Source organism: Phaseolus vulgaris, chromosome 8 (genome assembly GCF_051622355.1).
Source record: "Phaseolus vulgaris cultivar YP4 chromosome 8, ASM5162235v1, whole genome shotgun sequence".
Classification (NCBI taxonomy): domain Eukaryota; kingdom Viridiplantae; phylum Streptophyta; class Magnoliopsida; order Fabales; family Fabaceae; genus Phaseolus; species Phaseolus vulgaris.
Genome location: NC_143505.1, coordinates 2,347,378 through 2,367,007, shown reverse-complemented (window position 1 = coordinate 2,367,007; position 19,630 = coordinate 2,347,378). Strand labels below are relative to the sequence as shown.

Here is a 19,630-nt window from a genome sequence, read left to right as displayed (position 1 = left end):
ATGATGTTTGCCCAGTTAGGTTTCTTCGGGGTTGTTGTTGTTTGATGAGTTGAAACCGTAGATAATAAATGTTTAATTAATGTGCCACTCTAATAATTTAATAATGTTGATTAATGATTTTGTTAAAAAAAAAACCTTTCATGGTAAGATGGGGTCTGGGAAGAAGGAGAGTGAAAGTTTGGGTGGATAACAAATTTATTTGATTGGAAGAAGTTTCAGGTAGGTCAACTTTTTTGAAGAAATTAGAGGTTAGAGGATGGTATGTATACTGATTTTTCGGTTAAATTGGCTTATAGTGTTTTAAGGGGACATAGTGAGGGGATTTGTCAAAATATACAACTTTCCTGGAGTATTAAGGCTTTGTCTGTGGCCCAGGTTCTAACATGGAGGGTATTGGAAAACAAGATTGCTACTAAAGTCAATTTGGCACGACGAGGGGGTGAAGATTGATGTTTTAGTTTGCTGTTTTTGCAGGTTGAAGGAGGAATCTACTAGTCATTTACTCTTTGACTGTAGAATTGCCTGACTCATTTGGGGTCAATGTTTCGCGTGATTAGGAGTGTCGTCGGCCGCTTCCATTTATTCTTTCGCTCACTTCTTGCAATTTTGTAACGTTATTTTTAAAGGAGGTGTAGTGGATAAGGGTTGTTGTTCTTTTTGCCTCTCGTTTTGGTTGGAGTGAGTTTGTATTGGGTTTGTTTTGAGTTTGTACGGGTTTGTTTTGAGTTTGTACGGGTTTGTTTTGAGTATTGTACGGGTTTTTTAGTGGTATAATTTTTTTGTCTCTCATTTTGTTGGTCGGATTTTTTAGTGGTAGAATTTTTGTGCCTCTCTCATTTTGTTGGTTTGGGAGACTTGAAATTTAATTCATATTATATATAAGGTTGAATCATTCCTATTATTCAATTCTTATTAGTGATTAAAAAAAAACCTTTCATGGTAAGATGAAGATCAGTATGAAGTTTTTGCTGAATTGAGATGCTTGTAGTTTTTGTTCTCATCCTCTTTTTACCATTTTTATTTTGATTTTGAACTTCTAATCCTTCTTTTCTTTTGACTAAATTAGATATTATTCTATAAACAAATATTTATTAAGTATGAACTTATTATCTCACTTTTTTTTTTTATCTAATTTCATGTAAGAATGACATATTTTTAAATATATATAAGACTCATCTCAATAAAAGGAAAAGATATGTCTTCATCAAAAGGAAAAAGAAAGAAACGTCTTAGTCATATGAATATTATATCAACCCTTAATAAATATATAATATATATATATATAATAATAATATTATAATATAAAAGACAAACTGTGTTATCAAATGTTTAGTACATCATTTCTAGGTTTAGAGGGTGATTGTTTATCTCATTAAAAGACAATTGATAATTAATATTTTTCTTTATTTTACAAATAAAAAAAAGTTAGAAATATTATAAATAAAAAAATGAAAAAGTAAATATAAAAATGTTATTTATAAAGAAATTGTTTAAATCCAAAAAGGATAAGGAATCTGAACCCTTAATAAATATATAATATATATATATATATATATATAATAATAATAATATTATAATATAAAAGACAAACTGTGTTATCAAATGTTTAGTACATCATTTCTAGGTTTAGAGGGTGATTGTTTATCTCATTAAAAGACAATTGATAATTAATATTTTTCTTTATTTTACAAATAAAAAAAAGTTAGAAATATTATAAATAAAAAAATGAAAAAGTAAATATAAAAATGTTATTTATAAAGAAATTGTTTAAATCCAAAAAGGATAAGGAATCTGAAGAATAAATATGGGTTTTCATATTATTCTCTTCTTTATACTTTTTTATTAAAGTCCATCAAAACTTATAATTTGTGAAATGTGAGGATAAAATTTATGCATACGATTTACTAATTTCATTAAAAGATTTAAGAATTTTCATCTAATAAAGTATTAAGAAATTTGGAAATATTATATATGTTTATTTACTGACTAGAATATTAGGAAGAAAAAGATTTAAATTTGTTAAATAATTAAAATATAGTAATAATAATATGTGAGAAAGATGAGATGTTAGGGTGGTTGGGTCTGAAAGGACAACTTGGAACAGTTGGGAGAACAAATGAAAAAAAAACATAAAACCATAATAATTAGAATAATAATAATATTATAACAAAAGTGACAAGTTTGTCCTTCCCAAGCCTAATCTCTGGTCAATGTCCAAATGCAATTTCTGTGAGCCTTGACAAAGCTTTTGAATTTATTGCTTCTCCTCTCTATTTATCCTTCCAGGTAAATTGGGTTGGTTATTGATTATGCTTCTTCTCAAACATTATCTTCTTTCTAGTTTTTGTTTTCTAAACTGGTGTGGGTTGTTTCTGGATCTGATATTAGTTGGGTTGTAAAGGATTTCTTATATTTCCCAGCATCTAATTTTTTGTGTATTTGCCTTTATTGCGAATTGAAGATATTTGGGGTGGAAAACTTTGATGCAGTATGCATCCAGAATTTTAGATGCTTTTTTTAACTGTTTTTGTGTTAGATCAATTGTTATATTTTATCACACTAATACGCATTGATCTTTAACACAGCGTTTCATTTACATGAATTAAGAAAATCAAATTCTAACGATAAATAGGACTAAAAGTACCTAGAAATTGCATCTACTTTCTATTTAAGATTTTGTTGATCAATGCCCCCAAAAAAATCACTTTGGAATGATCTCACATCTATTAGTCAAGCCTTAACTAATGGTATGAAATTTGGGTCATAGTTCAAAAGCTAAAAATAGAATATCTTGAGTCATTATGATGAAATATGACGGATGATTAATTTTTTTCCCCAAAATTAATGGCAATAGTTTAAGATTATTGTTCCTCCTTGTCATAGCAATCTTAGTTTACGTTTACTTGCAATGTTGTAAAGATATTGCAGATACAGCAGGATCATGAGTGGGACTTCTGAAAAGAAACTTGTAAGAATTGATGTTAGTTCTGATACTGTGTGCCCATGGTGCTTTGTTGGCAAAAGAAATCTAGATAAGGCCATAGCTGCCTCCAATGATAATACAACTTCGAGGTCTAACACTCTCCTCTTGTTTGTGCATCCATTGGAACCAAATATGTCTGCGTTTTTCATATGTTAATTTGCCGTTTAACTGAATTTCAGATAACATGGCATCCCTTTCAACTTGATCCTGATGCCCCTAAAGAAGGCATTGACAAAAGGGAGTATTATAGAAAAAAGTTTGGATCCCAGTCAGAACGGATGGAAACTCGGATGTCAGAGGTTTATATTTGTTGATCACTCTGTTATCATTGGTCTGTATTGTCTATTTCTCATCCCAACAGAGAATTTTGGTATTTGGCAGGTGTTCAAGAATGTTGGTCTGGAATATAGTTTGTCTGGACTCACGTAAGATTGATAGTGGTTTTCAATTTCATCAATGGACAAGCATGTATAAATCACTTTAAAAGTGGAGTGTCTGAAGTTTGTCTAACCTATGTTCAACTACCATGGTTTTGATTATCCACAGGGGAAACACTATTGACAGCCACAGGCTTATATATTTTGCTAGACAGCAGGGTCTTGATAAGCAACATCTTCTAGTTGAAGAACTTGGCATTGGCTATTTCACACAGGGAAAATACATTGGTGACCAGTAAGTGCTATTATCGTTTTTTTTTGCTCAATTAATGGCACTTCATGTATGTTCCTTTAAGCCCTTCGAAGGACAATATTCTACATACTCCATTGAAGACATGTCTATCGAAATAGATTTCAGTAGAGCTGAATTGTATCGCTTTTTGGCATATCAATGACTCTTAATTCTTACCAGACAAGTTTTTTTTTTATATATTTTATTTCTTTGTGGTTGAATATCTCATTTCTTCAATGGATGTGCATTTAAATATTAACTGTACTCTAAAGTAAATCCAAAGACTAATATTAGAGTGAATTTGAGTGTTCAGCATGAAACAAAATCCGATGATGGGTGGTCTTTTTGGTAGGATATAGCAGATATTGCTGGACATTTAAATTAAATGTCTTCAAATCTAGATGCCAACATAATAAGGATTGCAATTAGCATTGCGTAGTCCTACCACTTTATTAAAAAGAAGTTTCTATAATGACACAGTTATTATCATTTTCAATTTGGATGCAGTGAGTTTCTTCTTGAATCTGCTGCAAAGGTTGGTATAGAAGGAGCAGAAGAGTTTCTTAGGGATCCCAACAATGGTCTGAAGGAGGTAATATACATATAAGCACACTTTTATATGCTATTTTCAAATTCAAATTATTACTAGGATATGCCTTATTCTGTTTAATATTTGAGTCATTAGGCATTGTAAGTTCTAACTTCAAAATGCTAAATACATTTCCTTCTTTTTGATGTTAATGTCAAACTGGTAGTCTGATCTTTTTAGTGTGTTTGGTTTTTAGTAAACCTGTGTTCCAATGCACCTTCAACTCAATTCAAGAGTGTAGAGTCATTACCATGTAAACGGATAACCTCACAGAGCCTTAGTTGTTAGGCAGATAACAACAACTAAACCTGATCTTTACTAGGTGAAATCGACTAATGCTGGTCTTGCTTTCCATGACACTATTTACCTAGGTTGAGGAGGAGCTTAAAACGATTTCTGGAAACATTTCAGGGGTTCCTTATTATGTGGTAGGTGTCTCTACCTTGTTAAAATTCCAGTCTGTTTTTTACAGTTTCATAATGATAAAAAAAACAGTGATTCACTTATTTATCATTTGGCAGATTAATGGGACCAACAAGTTGAGCGGTGGACAACCCCCTGAAGTTTTCTTGAGAGCTTTCCAAGTTGCTACAACTTGACTTTCAGATCTTCACAGTTTCTACTGTAGTCTATAAGGATGAAACCTAGGAAATAACAAGTTGGCCCTTCAGAGTTTTATCATACTCTATCCAATGTAATAAAACTTCTATTGACATGCAAGACAATATTTATGTTTTACAACAATGTGTATATCCGTGTTTCATTGCAGCCATAATAAAGTGAATGCCTTTGGAATTGCTGTTTTCTTAACTTCGGGTAAAATCTACAATTGTGCAAATGTTTGGCTTCTTGTTAATTTTTACATGCAAAAAAAATTTACTGCTTTTAAGCTCCCTTCTGCATTTTGGTTATTAACATTCTTCTGAAACCAAAACAAAATACATTTAAGTATTTTCTTTATTCGTTTCTTGTCCTGCTTTTTTAAATTTTGCACCCTGTGAGAAATGCTTATGCTTGATTTGGTTGGCAAAAAATTGTAATTTCCCCTCCATTAGCACCCTTTTGGCGATAGAAAGATGTCACAATAATAACTTTTTTGTGTAGGTCAGAGCTTAGGGATAGTTTTTTTAGTTTTTGTAATTGTCCATTAATTCAAGCTTACGTTCTATTATCCTTATAACCAATAACTTCAGGCTTTTGGCCTTTTCATATTTCTTGTTGACCGAAAACATTGATGAGCAACAACTTGAGGACCTCTCATCCTCCTGCTACTGACGCTGCAACCAGTCTTGGCAGATTCAGATTTTCATTTTACACTTTCACTTTCACCAAAAGTCAAGTTGCTTTAAGCTTTTAGAAATACCACATTTACACAGCTGCTTCAGACAACAGGTCAAATCAGCACTGAGCAGAAGAACTGGTTTAAACCGAACCAATTATACAAACAATTTACTTAGCTTAAAAGAAAATCAGAGTACACCGAACCAGTAAAAATTATAATGAGTTGAGGCACACTTACTATATAATTATTTCATGAAAATTTTCAAAATTTGGTTTTGCTTATCTGTCTCGGTTAATCTTAAAAATTAGCAATATTTTAAGGAACTAACCATATTCTCCCATGTGCAAGTTGGGTTAGTTCGATTTTGTCTCCTACAAATTCTTTCTCTTCTTTCTAAGGCTCGTCAGTTTCATAAACAAACTAGGAAAAAGGTTCAAAAATCGAACTTTGGATTAAACTCATAACAACATAAACAAAAACTAAACAAAAGAGAGGTAGTCATTATATCACAAGGCAAACTGTTGAAACCATTACAAAGTTCCCATCTAAAATGGAATTCTCTTTTAATCTCGGCAGTTTTGGCGAGGGCCAAAAGCATAAATATAGAAACAACTTGGAGAAGATTGAACTTCCAGTGATGGTTAATAAAAGTTATATACTAACTATACACGATAAGCGCTTAATCTGAAGTATTCACAATGTCTATGCTTGTATTTTTCCTTTCCTCTGATGTTGGTATTATCCACGATATAAACCTTTTCAGTCAAGATTAAGTCGTTTCATCGAATACCATCTCCTACACCAAAATATAAATAAGTAAATATCATGATTCAGTACACTCCAAATTCTAGTGCAGCTTTTAGCCAACCAATCTACAAATGCACGTATTGTTAATACACAAATTATTATCCAAATGCTGGCACTCCAGTCATGCTCAATTCATATATTAGATCAATAATAAAAGAGTATTATAATAAAAGGTTGTGTGAAAACAAAAAATATTACTAGAATCGAACTGAAACGAACAGATAAGAAAATTGACATACAAGTGATATTTCACATATAAACAATATTAATGCATGCCAGGTGGAAGTCTAAGTCAGCTAAGTTAAAATAATTAGTATCAGGCTCAAGCATGTTTTGCATTTTCATCACCAGTTATTATATATAAACTTTTAGAATTATATAAAAGCACATCCAAATTAATAAATAGACCAGGCCATTAAGTTTGCAGTTAATAACCAAGGGTCACAGAATAAACCTAATATTTCTGTGAGAAAAGCTATAGTTTCTAAAATGATACAATGCATCAGAAAATAAGTTCCATAAGACATTGAGTGATCATGATAACTAGTTATTGTAGAAGAAAAACTGAAATCTACCTCTTAGTTATCCAAAATCCTGTAACATTTTTTAATAAATGACTTTCGCCCTTTAATTTCAATTCAGCTTCCAGTTTTTCTTACATTTTTTGTACCTACAAGCCTCATAAAGTCATAAAATTCATCACAAATGGAAACTCCATCTCACTATCAAAAAGTGTTTTTGTAGCCCTTTGTATTGAAATATTACAAAATGGCACATTCTCTGTCCAGCATGACAATTATGTAGCAAAAACATACATATTGCTATGATATTTGGCTAGAGATGTGCTAAGAACACACTCTTTGTAACACACTCGTATTGATTAAAATTTATTCAAAACTACAGATTCAGTAAATATTGTGTGGGGCTCACCAAATTTCGTGATTTCCAATAAATTTCACCCAATGAAAGAGAGTGCTTTCAAAAGAATGTGTTCCTAGCATTACTCTATGCGGCAATTTTACAAGCCATTTCCCTCATCACAGACACCAATACTCTTTTCCCGTGTTCTGAGATAAATAAATCAGAAATTTCATGGGATTTAATGAACCGCTCACCCAAATCAAGAACAGGGTCCAAAAACTGCCTAAAAAATCACGGGGCCATATTTTCTGTTGGGCAGATAGACTTAAAAACTGGAATCAAATTACTAACATTCATAAGCCCCGGGACATGATTGAAATGTCCCCTAAAGAGTAAAACCTATTATTCATAGATTTCATTTATCTATCATTTCATTATGCACTGCACAAGTACTAACCTAGTTTTCTTAACAAGAATCTTGGTATTTGGTAGCCTGATGTTTGCCATGCTACCATGTCAAAAGATGGTTTTTGAATCCTAAATTTTTTCCCTTCAGCACATTTCCGATTGAAATGTTCCAATTTCCAACTATGTAACAGCTTGTTGGCCCACAAGCCCATTTGAACGGGCAGAATTGGACCTGTTCACCAATTTGTTCTGGAACTGGCTTGTTAAAAACATTTTGCGCTCTGGACATCATACAGTTCACATAACTAAACAAGAGACATTATCAATTTGCTGGTTTCTGATTGAACTGACTGGTTCAGCCTGGTTCTCATCCTACTAATTTTATGTGTTCTATGTTCTGATTGCTAATGAAGAGGGAAATTTCAGTAAGAAATAATTCAGAAAATACCAAGTAAACATTACCTTCCCACAAACAGGACAGTTGTCACTTCTTTCCATCCACTCATAAATGCAACCAAGATGAAAATGATGAGAGCATTTTGTCACTATCTTTGGATTCTCTTCAGTGTATTCTGCAGGCAAAAATAATTGTAACAAATGTAAGAATCTGATGAAGCTGCTATTGCCAATATAGTGTCCATCCTGATGTTAACAAGTACAACCTTTTGCCAGCAACAAGTATCATACGTTTTTACAAGCACAGGTATTGATCAGAATTTAAGGATGGGCCTCCAACATTCCTGAGCTAAATATAAAGTTACATTCTAAATTCTAAGCCAATGCCGATCAATATTCATGGACTATGTTTTTCTACATTCTAGATCACCTTATGGAATAGCATATAGATAGCATTGAATGAAGCAAAATTATTTTCTTTAATTATTCAAAATATCAAGCTTTGATTCTTCCTCTTCACGGTTTACAGGACAGAAGGCACACTTGACAGTCTCAATATCATTTGCAACAAGTAAATCCAAGAAAAAATATAATATCCAAGCAAAACTATACAAGTCAATACAAGTAAACCCCTACTTGCCATACCTGTTTTGAGCATAGTTGAAAGCTGGATTTTAGGATATTTTTGTGGTTTCCTTATATTTTATATTCGAGTGTATTGGAGAGTTGAGGCCAAAAACATGATTAATGTCAATATACTCCCCTTTTTGTCACTAAACCAGATCTCCAGTAGCATTTGCCAGCCAGACTCTGCATTTCATCATTTTACAGATAAAGCCTTCCTTGCATCATTACATCACAGTCCTCCTTTTTTCAGTTTTGCTCATGTCCTTGAAGATTCAGAGAGGCCACTATCCTCAATTCTTATCAGCATTTACATCATTCCATGTAGTTCTTTCTCTGTTTGCTGTGTTGTGTTAAGGTAGATAGTTTTACATGGTGTGTTCATTATATTTTCAAAGAGGTCACATTGTGTTTTCCTATATTTCAAAGAGGTCTCTTTTAAAAAGTTTTAATTTCAGAGTTTGGTGGTCACAACTTCTCTTGATGAGCCAAGGTACAGCAGTAAGATTGCTGACACAGTCATGAAAGTTACAGGTTCAAATTATGGCTATAGCCTCTACAGGAGTAAGGTTGTGAACATCTACCCTTCCAAACCCTCAATAACCAGAAGTCGCATGCATTGAGCTAGGCCCTTTGTTTCCTTGACTTCACTGGTAACCGAGTAATGAAATTATCTGAAGACTGAATTTTTAATATTCATTATTACTTTTTAGGATTGCTTTCATTTTGGAGCATTTTATAAATGAGTATAGAATCAATCATTTAACTTGTATCGTAGTCTTCAATCAAACAGCTATCCTGACTGCTATTGGGATTTATAACTTTGCTGCAGACCAATACTTCATCCAAAATTGAGCCCCAGTATCGTGTGATCTTCTGATGAAAATTTGAGTGTAAATAAAAATCTTACCTTCAAGACATGTTGGACAGACATCCTCCACTTCTGATGACGAATAGACAACCCCAGCTCCAGTCGTAAGTTTTGCTGATGAAAGTCTCACAGAGGACTTACGGTATTCCTTTGATCCATCTTCACCGGTATCATTCCATTTACCACCCAAATTTAAAGATTCTGAGTCAGCATCTACATCACCTCTTAGAGGTTCTGACTCTTCATTCAAATGACTTGAACCCTTCTCACGTCTTGACACTAGTCCATCACGTTGTGAACGGAAAAACCTGGGGTCTGAATCATAAGGCAAGGGCCTTGGAGGAGAGCGGTACATGTCAGATAGAGAATTATCAAGTGAAGCTGTAGAAGTCATAGATGTTGTGCCCTGTATAGATGAAGGAATCGTATGCGCTTCCCCTCTACGGAATATTGATGCATACTGAAATTTGCGGTAAATTGGAAAGAGTTTTAGTATATATGGAGTACAGTTCTCATCATTATAAATGGATCTAAGACTAAAATATTGTCCACTGAATATTAATGTACTTAGCAATCAAAATAATAACACCAAATTTGTTAAATTAACAGATGCAGCAAAGCTTTCCTAACTGAATTATAGGTGATTACAACTTTTTTTAATTAATTTTTCATGGCTTTCTTACAAGCACGTTGGCACCAGGGCTTCAAGAAAATTATCCCTTACAAAATGAAATGAGGAATAACTTCAATTTAAGAGTCACTTCTAACATTGACAGTTCTCATAAGTTACAACCACGGTTATCAAAAACGTAATCCAGCACGGCGTTCCTAAATCCATGAAACGGGTTAACTCATATTTTTAAGCTAGTGTAAACTCAAGCAAACTCACTCAAACAAGTGCAAAATCACAATTTCAGTGGCAGTTCTGCAAATTCAGTTGGGCAATAGTTGCCCAAAAAAAAACAGAACAATAAAGAGGAAGAATGTGTCCACAATAATAGCAAAAAACAACAGAAGCTCCTACAAATGTAAAAGGTATGTTTGCCACTTCAGAAGTATGGAATTCCCAGCAAAGATAGTGCATCAAGAAATGACCATGAAGAAAGACCAAGGTTACCACCAATAGCAGATATCAGAATATGCAGAAGGCAAAAACTCAGCCTTATATACAGGCCATTGTAGCCTATGGCGCTGCCACAGCAAGCCTCCCTTCACAAATTGCCTATGGTGAGGGGTTGAAAAACATCACGTTGTAGAGTTATGGAGGCACTATAACGGTTATTTAACAATATTAAGCAATACTTCTAATCAAACCATAGACAAAAAACACAAGACAGGGCCCAAAGTGAATCAAAAGAAAACAAGGGAATAGAACATGACAGGTGTTTGGAGTTAGAAACATACCACAGTCAAAAAGTTCTGCAGGAAGCAACTGAGACACATGCAGTTCCTATATACAGGACTATTTGGATTCATATAATCTTCAAAATCATCAACATTAAAACAGCAACAAACTGAACCCATTGTTTCAGCTTCAATATCCCTCTCTCTTTCAACTTAAACTTTTTTCACTCCTCAACTCAAAGATCATCAAAACATTGATGCTGCTACATGTAAGAGAGTCCCCAACAGCACTAACCAAGACTAATGATTATCCTTCCATTAATAAATAAAGGAGAGAGGATTCTAAGCTCGCAGAAGTACAATTGCCTCCGCAAACCAGCACCCTCCCTCTTCTGTTCAGATGTCCTGTTATATGGATGAGCAAACTCTGATTCTCTTGATCACCTGAAACATACACCAAAATTGCATAAATATCACTGAAACCAAAACCATTTGGGAAGGCTGAAGTACAAGCTTCCAGTCATGCAATTGACAAATCAAAATAACAGACTTTTTCTAAAGGCCTGAATTGAGAAATACAGTTCAACTAATGTTGATGCTCCAAATCCAGTATCATCTCATCACACACGCAAAACATCACTGACAAAATACGTACAGCAAAACTTAGAGAAAACCAAAAAAGTGTAATGCAACTTTGAGTGCTTCAAGGAAAAGCTATAATCCATTTGCAATATTCCTTCAATTTTTGGCAAAAATGATTGATTACTTCACTTGTAACCGGTTAGTCGTGCTAGTACATCAACTAGCAGAAGGATCAACTTCCGTTTCAGCGGAAATATCGCAATCACTAATTTCACTATTTAGACAACAACCCTCCACACAAAGAAGCAAACCACGCCCTCCATCCTAGAAATTGAAAAGTCAACAAAATAAAAATACAACAATCACATGCATCAATTGTCAAAAGAAACACCAGAATTTCTCACAAGAAGAAAAAATCAACCCAAATTGACAATTCCATAGAAGAAAAAACGGGAAAAAAAAAACCCATTTGCGATTATCAAATAAGAAGGAAACCAAACTATCAAAAACGAAAAAGGGTACGCGAGGAAAATGACAGAGGTATAATATCTGAAAACAAAAGCAAAAAAGAAACACCTGAGAGAGAGAGAGTTTTAAATGAAATTGTTGTTGGGGGAAGAGAATAAGAGTGCGATACAGATAAAGCTATCAAAGATTGAATATTTTGTGAAGTTGAAAATCTTGTATCATAAAAGGGGGTTTTGGAGTTTTGGGAAAAATTGCTAGAACGAATCACCAGATTAGTTCTTGCTTTCTCTGTTTTTCTCTCTCTTCCAATGTTTCATCTTTCTTCAGTGGGTGAGTGGGCGGAGGAATCAATAACCCTTCAAAGCTTTTCCAAAAGTCTAACATGAAGCACAAAATAGTGATTCACCGACAAACCGCCATTTGTAACCGTGAGATACCATAATCAAAAATTGAGTGGCTGGGATTAGTGTTAGTGAAAATATACTGAATTAACGTTGTACTAACCCTGAAATGTTTAATCTTTAAGCCTAATGCATGTTTGGGTATTTATAAATGTTTGTGTCAAAAACTTAGGTTGAAGATCTTCCTTTTAATTAGCCATTGATGCTGGAAATATCACAATCATATTATTATTATTTTCTTAAAAGCCAAATAATATTACTAATTATCCATTTCAATTACAAAAGTTTAATGTTTGCATATGTTGGATGTAATATTGAATCTTTTTTCAGTAAAAAAATAGCTACATATGAATGACAATGACTCTTATGTTTCTGATTAAAATAGAACATTTGTTCCATACTCATTCATTGAGACAAGTTGCATATCTGATGTTCTTATACCCCAAGTAGAATCATATGGTAGTGTGATATAGCTGTACCCTGTAGAGGGGAAATATATGTATAAATATATAATTATTAACTAAAATTAAATTTTAATAAAGTTATTAAAAATGTGATATTGATATAAATAATATTATTTTGATTAATTTCATGATAAATTTATTAATTTTATAATAATTAATTTTAGATTAAATATATTTTTCGTCTTTATATTATAACAGGAAATTAGTTTTTTTATTAGTTCAAACAATTTGAAAATAATTAGAATAAATCTTTATGCAGAATTGATTCAATTTTACGGATCACTTCAGTGATCATAAATCCATTAAAAATAATTGTAGTTATAGTAAACTTTCGCAATAAAAAAATATTTAAAAAGAAATTAACAATCTTTAAAAAAAGAAAAACTAACAATCATTTCACGTACAAAGTTGTTCTTACATGTCAGATGACCGAATGTTGACTGCTGACTTACTCCTGCCTTTGGTTCGTCCGATGATCAAAAGGATGGGTACCTGCAAGAATACTTCAATGCCAAGTTAGTGGAGATCACTACAAAAGTTTGGTCAAAAGTTAGAAGTAACACCATCTTTCTTCTTGAGAATCCCCTGTATTTGTACGGTTCTATTGGAATTTGTCTGGATAAAAAATTATCTAGCCCAATGACCACTTAACCATATTTTACCATTCTTAATAAAAATTAGGATTCCTATTTGTTTGTTACGATATGGATATCATTTTATCGTTACTTATCCGACCATTTGAATGTCTACCCATTTTGTTGCATAATAGCCTTCAACTTTCCTGAGTACTTTAGTCATTCTATTCGTCGATATTAGATATAACAATAATTAAAATATATATATATATATATATATATATATATATATTTAATCCTTAATTTTATAATCATATTTCACATAATTAACTATTGGTTAAGAATGTAAAATTCCGTTGTATTAAATACTCGTGAAATTATTCAAACTCTTAATATTGTTTCAACTCTTGTGGTAATCTATTTTATTGTTTAAAAAGCATTATTCTTGCAAATATTATTGTTTAAAATATTACACAGTACAATCTTCTAAGGAAATATTCTTGCAAATGCTACAAAAAGTTATAACTTCACAAAATCGCATAAGGATTTGTTTAATTTACTCGCAAATTTATATCGACATTCTGTGAAAATTAACCTATTATTATATGTGTTTCTTTGGTTCAACATTTATGTTATTTTGAGTAAAAATTACATATTTTTTTTATATATAACTCGTTATTCTAGAAATCTTCAACATAAAATATGATATTTTAATTACGGTGTCAATCTCATATTTTAAAAATTATATACTTTTTAAAGAGTAAACATATATTAAAAAGGAAAAAAAAAATACTAATATAAGAGAGAAAATCAAAACCTGTGTAAAATCAATAAAATTTACCTATATTTTAACAAAAATTAAGCTTAATAGAATTATAAAATTTCTAAAATCAAACAAATTTTTTTAAAAATCATTCCCAAACTTAGAGGTCTATTAAACATTTATTTTCTTTTTATAAGCATATAAAATTTTAAAATCTAACATAATCTTCATAGTCAAATAATATGTCCATCGAACTCATGATTGAAACACAATTAAGAATACTTTGTAGCCAATTTCACAATTGAACCTCTACTTTACACTTAAAAGAACAAATGTTAAGAAGACTATTGAAATTGCATATATAGACTACAAACCGAACATATATTACTCCGAATTTTTGCAAATTATTATCTAAAAGGATATCTTTAAAATTAATTTCCATAACACCAAAGATCTACCAAAAGTAATACAAACATTCCAAATTCTTCCCAGTCAAGAATGACCTTTGTAATTCATACCAAAAAAAATAAAATCTTAACAGCTTTTTGAGAACGATAATCATCATTAGTTTCAACCCAAACCATTTCACAAGAATTGTCATTAATAGCATAATCTTTCAAAGTAGTTTGCAGTTGAGACAATCTTAAACTTGTAAATAGTCAAATCAATGAAATGATTACAGTTAAATAATGCAAAGAATTATCTTCACCCTTAATTAAAGGCACTTAAGTTGAACATACTTTTTAATGTCATGCCAAAAGAATTGAGCTGAAATCCTCAGCATAGTTCTTGCAATCCCTGCATGTCTTCTTAAAGGAGAAGAGTGATACTGATGTAGAGTTGTGGTGGTAAGATGTAGCTGCTGTTTCTCATACAGACCATGCTCAACTTCCACCTCTACTTCTCCCATTGTTGGTCCTTCATCAGCCTCATTCTTTTGATGCGCATCTTAACGTGATATCTATTTAAGACTTGCTATATATAAGAAAAAAGATGATTATAATGACAACTTCAAATACAGTCACATTCACTAAATGCTAAAAACAAGGAAAGCTACAAAAGCTAGAGAATCTTAATTAAACTTGACTACTTCAAACACTCACTAAATTACCTCTGTAACATGTCTTCTAAGTCATTGTATTCAGTTTACTGTCCTTTTAAAGGTCAATGCCATACTCAAATCCCTCTGATTTTGGGAGAATGGTTTCGGACAATAAGGTATAATCACTATTGATGTTTGTGACATCTGCTTGTTCCTGCAACAATAGAGCAAGCTCAAGTTCCTCCTCAACTTCACCCATTGTTGGTCGTTCATCAGGTTCCTTCATTATGCATCTTAAGGTGATATCTATAAAGACTTTCCAACACTTTGGTGCAATCTTCCCTTTGATTTTCGGATCAATATTCTCCTCAACACTCTTCTTCTCCAGTGGTTCTCCTGCTGCTCCAATAAAATCCGATTTAAAAAATCTTCTTGTCATCACAACTTGCAGTAGAACCATACCAAATGCGTAAACATCAGATCTATCCGTGACAGTACCAAAAAAGATCTCCTCAGGTGAGTAGGGCAAAATACCTAAAAGCGAAAGTATCATCAGCTTTGTTCAGCTTATTATGTAGCAGCATATAGTTACGAAATATAAACGTTACAATAACGTAGTTATAGAACAATTACCTGCATAAATCGATTGTTTTGGTTTTGGCTTTTCCTTGAAATGTGCTCCTAATATGCTATATCCAAAACTTGAGAGTTTTGGATGCATGTTGTCATCCAAAAGAATGCTGCTAGGATTGATGTGACGGTGAATGATGGTGCGCTTGAGTCCTGCATTAAGGTAGTGCAGTGCACGTGCTGCTCCTATGCAAATCTCTACTCTTTTCTTCCATGGAAGTGCTTTCCTATCTCCCAGGTGTTCATCTAGAGATCCATTGGACATGTACTCATACACAACAATACTCTCGTTTTTGTGGTTGCAAAATCCCACAATAGACACACAATTAGGGTGATGAAGCTGACACAGTAACTCTACTTCTTTTTTGAACCCTTTACTGTTGTGCACATCAAATCGCTTCACGGCGACTGCGAAATCAGAACCATCATTATGTTGGAGACAACCTTTGTACACAAAACCACATCTTCCACGTCCAAGTACTCTGTTCTCATCAAAATTGTTGGTTGATTTTCTAACATCGTCCACAGAAAATGAGTGCACAACTCTTCTATCACTGTTGGATATTGTCTCCCAGATGAACTTGATTCACCAAACCATTTGAGAAACATTGTTCCAATTCCAGACAGAGACCAACTTCCTTAATTACCCCTCTAACCAAAAACATTGACCTCTACTTGCCTTAGAGATCTTCATACCCAACTCAAGCTTATCCCGTTTTTGTTTGACCTATTTTTGTTTGACCTACTTTCCCATTTCTTTAAAATAGATATTGGTATTAAATATTCTAGACTTGAACTCAAATGATGAATATGGACAGCTTTTTATGTTTCATCGCTGAAGGTGGCGGGAACAATAAATTTCATTTGGATTTCGGACAGAAGAGAAGAGGAGATATAACTGTGAGCAGGTAACAATAAATATCATCTCTTGAATTAAAGAGAAGGTTATCAAAAGCCAGCTCATCAATGTGGTTTTTCCATTTTTTTCTCTTTTTATATATATTAATTTTTACATCAATTTAACTAACACAAATATTTTAATAAAATTAAATAATAATAATTAATAAAATTAATTTTAATACAAAAATATATAATTATTTATAATAAAAAATTATATAATAATAATATTATTTTTTAATTATAATTTTTAAATTTATGAATATTTAAATTATTTATTTTTATATATAATTTATAATTTTTACATATATTCATAATTTCACATGTAAATTATTTTTTGACAAGTAAGTTGTATATTTTTTTGAAATTAATTGCTCAATGATATTGAAAATAACTTAAATACTTTTAATTCATTGAAATATAATATTTCATTACTCTATTTTTTAAAGACAAAGTAAATTTATATTATTAATATTAGCGGGAACAGAGGCGCTTTCATCCCTGTGTATCCGTATTTTTTATTTTTGTTTTTAATGTATATATGTATTTTATTATTATTATTATTATTATTTATCCATTATTTTATTGTTATTAAGTATCCAATATTTTAAAATATATAACTTTTTTCGTCTATTATGTATTTAATATTATAATTATATTTAAGTTTTTTTAAAGTTATTTAAGATAAAATTGTAATTAATTGATAATGTAAAAATTACAATATACATGAAAACTAATATTATATTTTAAAATATATAACTTTTTTTCTCTATTTTGTTGAATCTATAATTTTGGTATTCTCATTTTAAAATAAACACATTTAGTGTTTCTATTATAAAAAAATCGAAATGTAGTTGAATTTTTTGTGAGAACTAGAGAAAATTGGCTTACAAAATTAAAACAGTTGGACATAAATTGGTTTGAGGATGTGTTTCTAGTTATAAAAACTTTCACTGTTCAATGATTCTTCCCACTTGATTTTTCACATCCATTACTTTCATTCCATTCCAATTATTATTCCATTCCAACATTTATCCCCAATTATCTCAATAACAAACCTATGCGCTTCCATTAACTTATAACACTTGCAAAATAAATGTGCTTCCATCAACTTATAACACTCATCAAAATAAAAAGAATAAAGTTATGATTGAAACACAATTATAAGGGGTGGAAATTTTTCAAAATTCAATCTAAATCCAAATTCAAATAAATGGATTGGATTTAAAATCCATATCCACTTTAACTAGATCAAATATATTTAGATTTTTTTAAAATCCATTTAAAGTAGATTGAATCTAGATTAAAACTTTGTTATTTATATTAAATTCACTTTGTCAATTACATTAAACCCCAAACCCTAGACCCCAAACCCTAAACCCTAAGTCGACTCAACCTGGATGCAGACCAACTCGGCTCTAAATTGACCCCGACCCAGACGACTCGACATCGGCCTGGGCCCGGACGACTCGACCTCGGCTCGGGCCTGGACAACTCAACATCAGCCCCAACCTGGATGACTCGACATCGGCCCAGGCCCGAACGACTATACATCGGCTCGGGCGCGAACGACTCGACATCGGCCTGGGCCTGAACGAATCGACATCAGCCTGGGCCAAACGACTCGATATCGGCCCGAGCTCGCCCGACTCGGGCCCAAACATCAGCCCCGGCCTGCTCGGCTCGACATCGACCCGGGCCCGTTCGGCTCGACATCATCTCGAGCCTGCTCGACTTGACATCGGCCCAGGCCCGATCGCATCGACATCGGCCCGAGCTCGATCGACTCGACATGGGTCCGGGCCCGGTCGCCTCGACATCGGCTCGGGCCTGGTCAACTCGAAATCGGCATGGGCCCGCTCGGCTCAATATCAGCCCGGGCTCGCTCGCCTCGACATCGGCCCGGGCCCAATCGTCTCGACATCAACCGGGTTCGGACTCAACCTAGATCGGGCCAAGTGAAAATCCAACCCAAAATATAATTTGGATAATCCAAAAATATATTCAATCCATATCCAATTAAATGGATTGGATTTAAAATCCAAAAATATGGATTTTGATTTGAGATATATCCATTTAAATGGATCAAAACTAATATAGATTTTGATTATTATAGATTGAATTTTGTAATTTGAATTTTTGACCGAATTAATGAAGAGTATTGAAATTGCATACATAGACTACAAACCGAACATATATTACTCCGATTTTTTTGCAAATTATTATCTAAAAAGAGTATCTTTAAAATTAATTTCCATAACACCAAAGATCTACCAAAAAAGTAATACAAACATTCCAAATTTTTCTCAGTCAAGAATGGCCTTTGTAATTCATAAAAAAAAATTTGCTTACCAGCTCTTTGAAGTTTCAACCCAAACATAATCTTTCAAAGTAGTTTGCAGTTGAGACAATCTTAAACTCGTAGAGAAAGGAACACACCAATAAAAGAAACTTAATTAAAAATAGTCAAATCAATGAAATGATTACAGGTAAATGATGCTAAGAATTATCTTCACCCTTAATTAAAGGCACTTACAATTAATTCATTTATTAAAATTTTGAATACTTTAGTTGATATAAATGTTTCCAAAATGATTTTAAATAATTAACGTACAGAAAGAATAGCAGTAGCAGAATTTTAATTTTTAAAACTAAACTTTTCAATTTCTTATCCACATAAAATACAATTCATAATATTTATTACTTATAAATTACAATAATTAAAAAAGTTGTCTGAAAATAACTAATCAAGTAACAACCAAAAAAAATGCTATAAAAATTAAAAATACAGAATGGTAACTTATAACTAGAGAAAAAGCTAATATAAGTTATTTTTTTTCTATGTTCCAGAAGGATGAGGAGTATATGTTCAAGAGGGATGAGCAATTATGTTGTGCTTCACTTTACCTTTTAAAAAAGGAAAAGAAAACACTGACCCACCACCTTCAATGATGAAACAACAAAAGTTGTCCAT

General features: G+C 32.3%; 2 protein-coding genes and 1 non-coding gene across 4 annotated transcripts; 1 reads left to right on the top strand and 2 right to left on the bottom strand.

Moving 5' to 3' along the window:
* The first annotated feature begins 2,203 nt into the window (after positions 1 to 2,203).
* On the top strand, positions 2,204 to 5,036 carry LOC137825914 (oxidoreductase bty37). The gene is made up of 8 exons (XR_016514577.1): positions 2,204 to 2,286; positions 2,929 to 3,072; positions 3,163 to 3,282; positions 3,365 to 3,408; positions 3,530 to 3,655; positions 4,160 to 4,244; positions 4,613 to 4,669; positions 4,763 to 5,036. It is a non-coding gene; the product is annotated as an oxidoreductase bty37 (transcript).
* A 967-nt stretch (positions 5,037 to 6,003) lies between these two features.
* Positions 6,004 to 12,407, bottom strand: LOC137825912 (E3 ubiquitin-protein ligase At3g02290). 2 transcript variants are annotated; one of them, XM_068631720.2, is made up of 5 exons: positions 12,153 to 12,407; positions 10,895 to 11,278; positions 9,530 to 9,950; positions 8,062 to 8,171; positions 6,004 to 6,319 (listed from the first exon to the last, which is right to left on the bottom strand). In XM_068631720.2, the coding sequence occupies exons 2-5, from the start codon at positions 11,012 to 11,014 to the stop codon at positions 6,293 to 6,295; spliced, it is 678 nt and encodes a 225-aa protein (XP_068487821.1). In that variant the 5' UTR covers positions 11,015 to 11,278; positions 12,153 to 12,407; the 3' UTR covers positions 6,004 to 6,292. The 2 variants fall into 2 exon arrangements, with proteins under 2 accessions (XP_068487821.1, XP_068487820.1); XM_068631719.2 differs by having other exon boundaries at positions 11,993 to 12,400.
* Positions 12,408 to 15,067: 2,660 nt separating this feature from the next.
* On the bottom strand, positions 15,068 to 16,435 carry LOC137826564 (receptor-like protein kinase FERONIA). The gene is given in 4 exon segments (XM_090293383.1): positions 15,068 to 15,248; positions 15,251 to 15,663; positions 15,763 to 16,287; positions 16,290 to 16,435. Coding segments are annotated over 4 exon segments (1,071 nt in total). The 5' UTR covers positions 16,369 to 16,435; the 3' UTR covers positions 15,068 to 15,194.
* Between the last annotated feature and the right edge of the window lie 3,195 nt (positions 16,436 to 19,630).

What these genes read in the sequence shown, in the direction of transcription:
- LOC137825912 (XM_068631720.2), bottom strand. Translation starts at nt 11,014, where the DNA reads ATGGGTTCAGTTTGTTGCTGTTTTAATGTTGATGATTTTGAAGATTAT. An exon ending in TGCAGAACTTTTTGACTGTG is followed by an intron (nt 9,951 to 10,894) that starts GTATGTTTCTAA and finishes CGCAAATTTCAG; the next exon opens with TATGCATCAATATTCCGTAG. An exon ending in CTGTCCAACATGTCTTGAAG is followed by an intron (nt 8,172 to 9,529) that starts GTAAGATTTTTA and finishes TTTTGCCTGCAG; the next exon opens with AATACACTGAAGAGAATCCA.